The sequence below is a fragment of the Rana temporaria genome, chromosome 3, assembly GCF_905171775.1.
Source record: "Rana temporaria chromosome 3, aRanTem1.1, whole genome shotgun sequence".
In the NCBI taxonomy this organism is placed as follows: Eukaryota; Metazoa; Chordata; class Amphibia; order Anura; family Ranidae; genus Rana; species Rana temporaria.
In genome coordinates, this window is record NC_053491.1 from 152,233,176 (window position 1) to 152,245,501 (window position 12,326).

Consider the following 12,326-nt stretch of genomic DNA (forward strand, 5'->3'; position numbering starts at 1 on the left):
AAACATGTGCATGGCAAAAAAAATTGTCATTAGCTATTGAAATCTTGTTTTGAGTAAATCTGTAACTTTGGAAAAACTAGAATTCATTATGTTCCATTAGTTTAAATGCAGTATTTGGAATTTTGAAAATCCAGAATGACAAATTTTAGGATTTTTTTTTTTCGGGTTTGGCTGTTTATGAATGTTGCCAATTTATCTGAAGTTACAAATTTGAAATGGCGAATGCCGCATCTAAATGAACAAATGTTTATTTGTTGCATTCTATTTAGATGCGGCATTCGTTCAGATAAATTTGTATTGGTTACATTCACTACTGGCTAAATTTGAAAGGAAATTCCAATACCTATAGTTTTAATTGGTACAGATTTTCATTTTTGAATTAACGAAACGTTTCATTGGAACAAATTGCACATGTCTAGGTTTAATTATCTGATTCCAAGTTACCTTTGTAGACTGCCACAGATTGGTAATTCTGGACAAATCTATATATTTGCCATCACAAAAGGTTTAAATCGAATCTGTCCAAATGACTGACCTTTCATTAGAAAAAATATATATATATATATATATATATATATATATATATATATATATATATATATATATATATATATATATATATATATATATATATATATATATATATATATATATATATATATATATATATATATATATATATTCTTTGTAAAAAAAATTGCAATAAGCATTTATTGGTTGGTTTGTGCAAAAGTTAGTGTCTACAAAATGGGGGATAGTTTTATGGCATTTTTATTAATATTTTTTTTTTTTACTAGTAATGGCGGCAATAAAAACAAGACAAAATTACCGTGACTGTGACATTATGGCGGACACATCGGACACTTTTGGGACCATTGTAATTTTTACAGCGATCAGTGCTATAAAAATGCACTGATTACTGGGGAAAATGACACTGGCAGTGAAGGGGTTAACCTGTAGGGGGCCCTGAAGGGGTTAAGTGTGACCTAAGGGAGTGATTCTTACTGTGTGGGGGCGTGGCTTGGCGTGTGACATCATTGATCGTCGTTCCCTATGACCGGGAACAGGCTATCAGTGACACTCTCACTAGGAAGAACGGGGAAAGGTTTGTTTACACTTGCCTCTCCCTGTTCTTCAGCTCTGTGACCCGATCGCAGGACACTGTCAGGTCGGGAGCTGGGCTCTTAAAGGCAACGGACTTGTACGTGCTTATGCCCAGCCGTGCCGCTCTGCCGACGTATGTCGGCGTTAGGCGGTCCTTAAGTGGTTAAAGTTGCTCTAAATTTGCCTAAGGGGCAGAGAGCGTTACTAATCAAAGTGTACTCTGTCCTACCCTATGTTCTCCTTTCTCATTTGACACCTGCATTTAGTAAAACGCATTCCTGATAAAGGAGCAGGCAGGACAGAGGAAGGCTGAAAACAAAACAACCCTAGAGAACTACAGAGAATAATTACATCACTACTCTTGGATGGGCAATTCCCTATTTTGTATTACTAGGAATACAGCATGAAACCAGTGGAGCCATGAGCACTGCTGAGAAAAAATATCCGAACAGCAATATTTTATAGGAAAGAAGCAAGTGCATGTGTGCTGGCCAGTTTTTTTTTTTTTTTTGTTTGCCATTTGTGTCCCATTGGGGAGATTTATCATCCCTTCCTGTGCCATAGTCAAAACAAAGCGAGAGGAAATTTCTTTGGTCACTAGAACTAGTGTCACCATTGGAAGATTTTCCCCTCTTACTTTCTACGGGACTGCCCAAAATGTGGAATTTTTATTTTATTTTCCGTGATAATGGTAGCCAAACAAAGTGTGTGTGTGTGTGTGTGTGTGTGTGTGTGTGTGTTTTGTTTGTTTTTTGTTTTGTTTTTTCACGGGACTGCGATATTGCGGTGGACAGATCACTTAACACTTTTGGGACCATTGACATTTATACAGCGATCAGAGCTAAAAATGGCCTCTTAATGTATAGATGTCACTGGCAGGGAAGGGATCAACACTAGGGGGCAATCAAGGAGTTAAGTGTGTTCTAACTGGGGGGACTGCCTGGAGGAGACTGATCACTGCTCATAATCTTTAGGAGCAGCAGACCTGTGTTTCCTCCCCGGACTGAAAGGAGATCGGTATGTTTACATTGACAGATCTCGGTTCTGTCAGTAGCGATTGCAGGTGGCCGTCGGGCATCACTTCCGCCGGCCGTGTGCATCGGCTCAAGCGTCACGCGCCCCTTACAGCTCTTAAACCAGCCCACGTACAGGAACGACTATTTGCCCAGGAGAGCCAACCTGCCACAGTATAACTGTGTGGCGGCTGGTTCTTAAGTTAAGGCAGCCCAATTATATTGAATAAGTGTCCAATGCACCAGAACAAAGAAGAAATGTACATGCAGGTGATTGTTTGTTTGTTTGTTTTTTTTTTTTTTGTTTTTTTTTTATTTTATGCACCACATCAAACTGTGCTTTGTGATGTGCTGCCATGCATGTGCTTTAGAGCTGCATTGACTTGGCGTGAAGTGCCCTTCAGCAAGAATAGCCCTGCAACTTGCTACTGTATGTAATGTGTGTTAAGGTGCAGTGACTCGTGCTCGTCAACACCTAGATGTAAATAGGCCCAAAGAGCGCTGTTTGTGTCCCACACAGACAGGTAGTACAAAACGTATTTCCCATAGTATAAGATTTATTTTTTACCTCTTGACAAGGTCGCATGTAAACATTTTTAGAAAAGACTGACAATTCTGACCTTTCTAAGGCCCCTTTCACACATACGGATCCCGTGAAGATCCATACCTTTCTCATCCGCTTGCTCAGCGGGGATCGCTCCGTTCATCCCCGCTGAGTTGGCAGATGACAGGGCGGTCCCTGCACGCTGTGCAGGGACCTCCCTGTTGGATCTCCGCTCTCCTCTATGGGGATTTTCCTCCTCCGGCAGAATCGGACCCTAGCAGGGACCGATGAGATCGGGTGTCGGCGGATGTTCATCCGCTATCCCATAGGGGATACATGTATGTCCGGATTTCGTCCGAAAACGGATGGCTGCAATCCAGACGGATGAAATACGGACATGCTGTCCGCACGTATGAAAGGGGCCTAATAGTATGCAGATCATGAGCTCTGACTTTATTAGCTGGATGGATGCTCTGAGTGAATGACTCTGTGTTTAAGTCAGATAGTCAACGCAGCATTTTAATCTATCTCTTCTCTCTCTAAATCTATCTCTGTATAATTTATGGAAGGCGATGTATCATGTACAGCCCAGCTCGACATGTTGCGTGTATTGAAAGAACGCTTCAGAAGCTTATGGCGTGGTGTGTTAACAGGCAGAGAATATAATCCTGATCAAGGGCACAAACAAATTCACAAGATTGAAAATGCCCAGGGTTCTCCGCCATCTCCTATTTACCGAGACATCACAAGCTGAGAACCGTGGGCATTTTCAATCTGTATGATACCTCTCCTGGAAATGTTATTTTCTGGACAAATTAAATCCTATAACTAGTTGAGTGTCCCTAACTACTCTATGAATTTTATCAGAATTGTCCAGCACTAGGCTGTTTTTTCGTTTTCTTTTGCAAGGTCGCTATCCTAATTAAGGACTATGAGAGCTTGCACGTATCGATTGTTCTTTGCGAAGCAACCAGAGGACAAATTCTTGTGAATTTTTGTGCCCATGATCATGATTATATTCTCTGCCTGTTCTCCCATCTTCCTCTTTTAAAATAACACACCATAAGCTCCTGAAGAAGCATCCTTTCAATACACGCAACATGTCGAGCTGAGCTGTACATGATACATTGCCTTCCATAAATGATACGGATATGTAGAGAGAGAGACTCTTTTTTTGTGTTCTTATGCCCTTCTAGGAAAGGCCACTTTGTTATCTATGTTTTCAATTATTTTGTAGTTTTCTTTTCTAATAAATTTACATTTTTTTTTTTTTTAATCTGTATTATGCCTGTAAAGTCCATCTGCCAACCTACTCTTATATAACCTAATCTATTGGGACGGAGCATTGTTTGATTTTGTTTTCATATCCACAGTTCCACTCTGATATATGGTTTGTTTAATTTCAGCATTTTGGGTAGGTTGCTGGCAATTGCAGTTTAGATATTCGGTTTCTTTTTCCCATTAAATCACAGGTCTTTACTCATGAGTTTTGGGTGGGCTTATACAATGCATTTTATGATAAAAAACAAAGGCTAACCTTTTTCTTTCTTTTTTTTTTTTTTCAGCTGATAAATTCTCTAGATGACAGCAATACTATTCATGCCAAGGAACTCCAGCTTGTAAATCACTCATTGGCTTAAGAGATGTCCATCTTGACCAACTTGACTCCCTTTTGGTGACATTGAAAGACGAAACAAAAGATCCCATTGTATGTGAAGTGAGAGGTCTGATTTTTTTTTTTTTTTTTTTTTCATGAGCAGTCTTCAGATTTAAGTTTATCAAGAGTTTCTTTAACAAGATGGAAACAAGCACCATAAAAGTTGAACAAGATGATGAAATGCATGGTGAGGTCAGCCATGTACAAATTAAAACTGAAGCAAGTGAAATAAAACAAGGCAAAATAAAATCAGGTGAAAGTGGTGATGAACAAGAAGAAAAAGAACAACATTGCCCTGATACCTCACAAACTTTATCTACTGAAAACGAGGAAGAGTATGGAATTCTGTTTTCACAATATACTACAACACTCTATGATGCGGCAATGGAAGCTGTTACACAAAGCATACTTACAAATAAAAATATCAGCAATCGAAAAAAGTCCCCAGCTTGGAACCATTTTTTCATTTCTCCACGAGACAGTACCAAAGCTATATGCATGTACTGTATGAAAGAATTTAGTCGGGGCAAAAATGAAAAAGACCTCAGTACAAGTTGTCTCATGAGACATGTAAGAAGGGCACACCCTAGAGTACTTTCCTCTGAAAATGGAAATTCATCAGGTATCTCATATTCTCCTCCCACATTAGTTCTACCTCTGCAGCCTCCAGATGTTGTGGACACTAATATCACACCCACAAAAATTAGGAAACTTGCAACAAAGGTGTCTCCAGAAAAGGTCGTGGACGAGCCTTCGTCAGTTATTTCTTCAGATGAAATTTCTTCAGATGTCTCAATATCTGAAAAAAATGGTAAGGAAGATGTTTCAGCCTCCCCTTCAGCTGTACCAAACAGCCAGTCTGATGAAAGTGCAGACACTATAACGGAGAAACCGATTTCAAATCCCAAAAATTCCTCTGGCTCTAGAAGAAGATCTGCTGTTTGGAAACATTTTTATTTGTCTCCACTGGATAACTCAAAAGCTGTTTGCATCCACTGCATGAATGAATTTAGCAGGGGTAAGAATGGAAAAGATTTGGGCACAAGTTGCTTAATAAGGCATATGTGGCGGGCTCATCGTTCAATAGTTTTGCAAGAAAATAGTGGAGGCACGAGTTTGCCACCTCCTTATTCTGTTCCTCCTACTCTCTTGCCATCTATTTTACCTGCAGATGGGGAGGTTATTTCTGCTGCAGAATCTCCAGGGAAAATTGGAAAAGACCCTGTTTCTGTACCTCCATCTCCTGATAGGGTATCAGAAGATTTGCAGTACTCTTCTTCTAATGGTGACTTAATTATTGATGACGGAACACCAGTCATGCATTCTTCAGAAAATGTGGGTGAAGCTTTATGTTCTCCTGGAAAAACAAAGCAGTGTCATGGCTCATCGGTATTGGATGCACCTGTCCAACAAAACAAAAAAGTTATAAAAAGGTTAAAATCTGAAGTTTGGCTTCACTTTACCTTATCCCCAAATGATAATTTAAAAGCTGTGTGTAGGTATTGTAACTGCATGATTAGCAGAGGTAAGAATGGGGATTTTGGAACTAGCTGTTTAATGAGACATCTTTATAGGCGGCATCCAGAAATTGTTTTAAACCAAAAAAGTTTTGACGTCAGTCTAGCCAATTCTCCATATGCTACATTAGCATCTGCGGAATGCTCGTCTTCAAAAATGATAGATTTGTCAACTGTTGCAGTTCATGATAATCAGGTTATTTTTCCTTCAAATAGTAAGAAGACCTCAAAACTGTGGAATCATTTTTCAATTTGTTCTGCAGATTCAACTAAAGTAATATGTATGCACTGTGGACGCACAATAAGCAGAGGGAAGAAACCAACCAATTTGGGCACCAGTTGTCTTCTGAGGCACTTGCAGAGATTTCACAGCAATGTGTTACAAACCAATGGTGTTTCAGAAACCTCACCAACTGCTGATGTTCATCTGCCAGGAAATTCTAGTTTATCAGTGTCTTTTGATGAAACCAATGATAAATTTAGTGACTCTTATCCTGTTGCCAAAAAAATCACAAGTCTTGTAGCTGAAATGATTGCACTTGATCTTCAACCATACTCATTTGTGGATAATGTTGGGTTCAACCGACTTCTTGAATACCTTCAACCTCAATATTCATTACCATCCCCATCTTACTTTTCTAGGACTGCTATTCCAGATATGTATGAAAATGTGAAACACATTATTGTGTCCCACTTAAAAGAAGCAGAGAGTGGCGTAATACATTTTACAGCAGGGATCTGGATGAGCAGTCAGACGCGGGAATACCTTACACTTACTGCTCACTGGGTTACCTTTGATTCCTCTTTTAAGCCACACAATGAAGACTACCACTGTTCTGCACTTCTGCATGTTTCTCAGATTGACTGTGACTATAATGGTGTCAGTGTTCAAAAACACCTAGAATACTTGTGGGAGGCCTGGATTACCTCATTTGGGCTTCAGATAGGAATCACTGTTACTGATAATCACAGCATAGGGAAAACATTAAATGAAAATGATCGGTCAAGTGTTGAATGTTTTGGGCACACTGTTGATCTTATTGTAAATGAAGCCATTAAGAGTCAAAGAATGGTTCAAAATCTGCTTAGCATTGCAAGAAAAATTTGTGAACGTGTTCACAGATCAACAAGAGCAAAGGAGAAGCTAGCAGAACGCCAAAAAGAGTATGGATTACCTCAGCATCCACTGATTCAAGATGTACCCTCAAAATGGAATACTTCGTTTCATATGTTGGAACGGTTAATTGAACAAAAAAGGGCAATTGATGAGATGTCAATCGAATGCAACTTCCGGGAATTGATTAGCTGTGACCAATGGGAGGTTATGCAGTCTATCTGTCATGCACTAAAACCCTTTGAAGCTGCCAGTAAAGAAATGAGCATGCACACAGCTACTTTAAGTCAGGTAATTCCAATGATTCACATACTTAACCGAAAGATTGAAATGCTGTTCGAGGAGACAATGGGGATAGACACCATGCTGAAATCACTTAAGGAAGCTATGGTTTGTCGCTTGTCCTCCACACTTCATGATCCAAGATATGTATTTGCAACACTTTTGGACCCTCGGTACAAAGCGTCCTTATTTTCTGAGGAGGAAGCCGAGGAGTACAAACTAGGATTAATCAGGGAACTGGAAATACTTAATTCTACCTCAGATGATGCTCCTGTTCTTAACGGGTGTAACAAACATTCTCCTAACCACAAAGAGGACAATATTTGGTCACTCATGGCCAACATTAAAAAGTCCAAGAATTTTAAAGAAAAATTGCCTGAAGATATTGTGTTGGCGTACTTGGAAGAAGAAGTCCTTGAGCATAACTGTGATCCACTTACTTACTGGAATTTAAAGAAATCCTCATGGCCAGTTCTGTCTAAGCTAGCAGTCCGATTTCTTGGTTGTCCACCTAGCATTGTTCCATCAGAGAAGCTTTTTAACACCTCAAATGACAGTGGAAGTTTTAACCAAACTAGACTAATGATGGAACATTTTGAGCAACTCATTTTTTTAAAGGTTAATCTCCCTTTAATATACTTTCAGTATTGAAATGATAGAATTTGTCAGGTGAAAAAAGCCTTGTTCCTCTACCGACTTTAACTGTATTTTGTACATTTTGTTTAACCTGCTCCTATTGGGGCCATGTATGACACTGAATAAGTGACTAGTTTTTTGCGTTACAATGTTTCGCTTTAAATATTGTCTACATGTGCCTTACTTGGTTTTTCAGGCAACCAGATCTTGTACATTTTTTTTTTAACACCTTAGAAATTAAGACTTGGTCATAAAATTTTGTTTTAGTTGTCTTATTTTGTAAATATGTATGTAAAATTCTTTTGTTATAGGATGGGGGGGAAAGATGTAAACAGTTTTATTCTGTAGTTTTACTTAAATTTTTATGTACAAAATGGAAAGGTACTGTATTTTAGTCATATTGCTTTTGATAGTGGTTTTTGTACTTCTGTGTTTTTAAATATCAGGTTATAAATTCATCATAGGTGCTCGTTTTAATGTAGTCTTTAGTAACCAATTGCGTTTTTGTTGCCTCAAAGTTTTTATGAAATTCACTGTCCGAGTTTCAGTTGCTTGGACTACATTACATCAGCCCAATTGGTTTGTGTTTTTAAAATGGAAAAATGTTAACTGCTTTCTGTCAGTATAGTCTGCAGTGCATTCATTTTTATCTGAAAACTATCATAACAGCCAGAATGTGGAACAAAAAATGTGTACAACTGCCTGCATTCAAAAAAGACTTCCAGTACTGTTCTACTGTAGACCTTATGTTGGTAATGTCTTATTTAATATTAAAGTGTTTTTAATTTGTAAAATACTTCAGAAGCTGTGCCACTGAATAAAATGCAAAATCAGTCTTGCAAATGCATATATAAAACCAAGAGACACTCCTTGTAAGTATTTTACTATACATTTGATCACTGCATTGTGCAAATGTAACTTGAAAAAAAACATGTACATCGTTTTTTTTTGTTTTGTTTTTTTGTGTTTCCCTGGTTTAATTTTTTTTTTTTTTTTTTTTTACACGACTTTTAAACCCTGGAATCTGAGCAAATATTTCATGTGCTGCTTTCACAAACATCAGGAATCTCCCTAAATGACCTAACATTTCCTTTGTTACTGTATTATATTTTCTTACTTTTAATTGTATTTTTAAGAAAGCTGTACTGGTCTGATTTTTTTTTTTTTTTTTTAAACTGTATTTATAAATGGTCAACCAATGTTTCAGAATTAAATCATATACAGAATTCTTTTGTGACTTGGCAGGACAGTTTGTAGTTCTTGAACAATTTAAAGACTTGGCTTGACATTCTTGGTGTCTATTTAAATGGCTTGTGTAGATGTTAGCGGATGGTTTACCCACACCTTACAGAGTATGTTCAATAAATTGTTTAAGTTTCTTAGTGAATGAGATGTAGCTATGCTGCGTTCAATCATCCAATCATGTGCATGCAAAAATTGTGTGTGTGTTTTATTTTTTTTCCCTGTTTTTTTTTTTTCTTGCACATGATTGGGTTTTTTTTTATTTTTTTAACTTTGCAAAGCAGATGGAAAAGGGAATTATCGTTTTTTTTGTCTCCTCAAAGTGCCACATCCAAAGAAAATATCAGAAGAAAGTTGGTTCCCCTGACTGGACTTTTAAGGCACAAGATTGTAATTGCACAAAGTGAACAATATTTATAGTAAAGAGGGTATCTTGTATAACATTTATTTAGAAATATAGAAACAGATTTAATAAAAACATAAACATGATCAGGAGTGGACACCAATTGTACAGTTAAATTCGGAAATTGCAAAGTTGCGCTATACAGTATGATTCTTCAGATTATCCCGACGTTTTGAGAGATGTCTTTCTTCAGGGGTATAGTGAAGGATCAACCGTTAATAGCTGAAAAAGCTGTACCGTGGATAGGTCATTCCGATCATGTGGTTAAAAATAAAGTTACACGAGCTGCACTCTGGTCTAAGTTTGCTGATATATTTAATTCAGAAGGGGATTGGGTAAATAGATCCCCCTGATATGTGGCCTGGATTTTCCAACTATAGTGCTGCTGGAGCCAAACTCAACTGGGCCCTCTTACCAATTTATTACCAGTTGGCAAGATAGATTTGTTTGGACTTCAATTAGCTTGAGGGAAATGGAAAGCAGCAGTCATGTTGTCCAAACCTCAGCTGGACGACCTGATCATGTTTATGTTTTTATTAAATCCTGTTTCTATATTTCTAAATAAATGTTATACAAGATTACCCTCTTTACTATAAATATTGTTCACTTCGTGCAATTACAATCTTGTGCCTTAAAAGTCCAGTCAGGGGAAACAACTTTCTTTTTGCAAAGCAGATGGGTAACAATTTGTGTGCTTCCATTTTGTTGTCCAGTTGCATTTTGAGATAAGATGTAAAAAATGAAGTGGCTATCTTTTAGTCAATATCTAGTTAAAATCATTCTCAATCGACGCCCTGAAAAATGCACCATATTCTCGTGGATGTTTCATGAAAGATGGCTGTGCATTTCCTGTGCCGTCGGCCCCAAGGCGTCCTTTCTGCAGTATAAAATAATCAAAAGCACTGCTATTCTGAGATTGTGTGATGCCACTACTGGCATGTCTTACCTTTTTTTTACCAAGTCAGTCCTCTAAAAAATCTATTTGCCGTAAGAAGACCATCCTTGTCCTTGGTATTTGCTTGCATTTTTGGACACAGCTTCCACAGTCCATGCCCTTTTTAATCTGCGGGATAGTGTAGTAGGGGTGCCTAGATCAAGGTGACGTATGTGTGTTTTAAAAAGGAGATTCTAAAAATACATGAGCCTGTGCAGTTATAAATTGGCTTCCTGGGCAGGGGAAATATACCCAGCTGTCCATGGACCAGATTTGTATAACTCTTGGAGTGCGCTGGTTTGTCATACAAGTATTTATGCATGTACTAGAGTACAGCCATTCACCTCTTATGTTGAGGGGCAGTTGAATGCATCACCTGGGCTTAGGGGTAATAAGATGGAATTTAAATTGCATGGGCTCATGATACCTGTGCTATGGTGACCCTCAATGTTTCTCCCCTTGTTGGAGATAAAGTGTGTGTGGTGTGTGTTTTTTTTTTTTTTTTTTTTTAAATCTATACACACTCTTATACTGGAGATCCTTAATTCAGTGATCACATCTTTACAGCAGATTGCAACTTTTCTGGGCCATGCAGGACCCCTTCAAGCAGGCATGTGATCACCTTCAGGAATAGGACACTAGGCTGAGGAAGTAGTCTCTGAGCAGTTTTAACTGGTAGACCTTGTAGCCAAAACATGCTTCTGAAGATATCCAAACAAACTCTGAAACTTTGTAAAAGGTGTGCACAGATGCCCATGTAGCGTTCTTGTAAACTTGAGACACAGACTCTTGATGTCAAAAGGCCCAATAGGCACCTGAAAAGCAAGTTCCCAGTCTTTAATGAATAAGTCAAAATAAGCAGGGTAAGGAAAATCCTTGGAGAATGCGCCATCTTGTCACATGCCTGATGAAGGGGGTCCTGCATGCCTCCTAAAGTTTGCAATCTGCTGATTTAAAGCTCTGGGCCCACTGGAGATCCTTGGTAAGGTAGTTGCGTTTGTTTTCCTTGACTTGACACATGTTCCAGCTGTTGGTTGCTACAGCACCCGTGTGTATGTATGTATGTATGTATGTATGTGTGTGTGTGTGTGTGTTATATATATATATATATATATATATATATATGTGTGTGTGTGTGTGTGTGTGTGTGTGTGTGTGTGTGTGTGTGTGTGTGTGTGTGTGTGTGTGTGTGTGTGTGTGTGTGTGGAGGGTAAACTGTGCCTGCGTGTTTTATACACAGGGGGCCGTGGAAAGATTTTTTTTTCCTGAAACTTCCCTCTTAAAGTTAGGGTGCGTGTTATATGCCGGTATGTGTGTGTGTAATATATATATATATATATGTGTGTGTGTGTGTGTGTGTGTGTGTGTGTGTATATATATGTATATATGTGTGTGTGTGTGTGTGTGTGTGTATATATATATATATATATATATATGTGTGTGTGTGTGTGTGTGTGTATATATATATATGTATGTGTGTGTGTGTGTGTGTGTGTGTGTGTGTGTGTGTGTATGTATGTATGTATGTATGTATGTATGTATGTATGTATGTATGTATGTATGTATGTATGTATGTATGTATGTATGTATGTATGTATGTATGTATGTATGTATGTATGTATGTATGTATGTATGTATGTATGTATGTATGTATGTATGTATGTATGTATGTATGTATGTATGTATGTATATATATATATATATATATATATATATATATATATATATATATATATATATATAGCAATTTCTACAGTAATGTGTGCGTTGGGACTAGTGCATTGTAGAAGTGGGTGTGTCATTTTTATATATAAAAAAAAATTACACGCACCTCCCTCATGCCTCTTTTTTCACATTTTCTCTTGTTACAACCAAAAAAA

The 12,326-nt window shown here is 37.8% G+C and overlaps 1 protein-coding gene across 1 annotated transcript in view; it reads left to right on the top strand.

Annotated features, from left to right (window-relative positions):
* The window catches only part of ZBED4 (zinc finger BED-type containing 4), a 29,555-nt gene extending 20,460 nt beyond the window's left edge, over positions 1–9,095 (top strand). Inside the window, exon 3 of the mRNA XM_040343655.1 lies at positions 4,227–9,095. Within this exon, the coding sequence (XP_040199589.1) occupies positions 4,460–7,882 (3,423 nt within the window). The 5' untranslated portion in view covers positions 4,227–4,459 and the 3' untranslated portion in view covers positions 7,883–9,095. The remainder of the gene's footprint in view (positions 1–4,226) is intronic.
* The last annotated feature ends 3,231 nt before the right edge of the window (positions 9,096–12,326 follow it).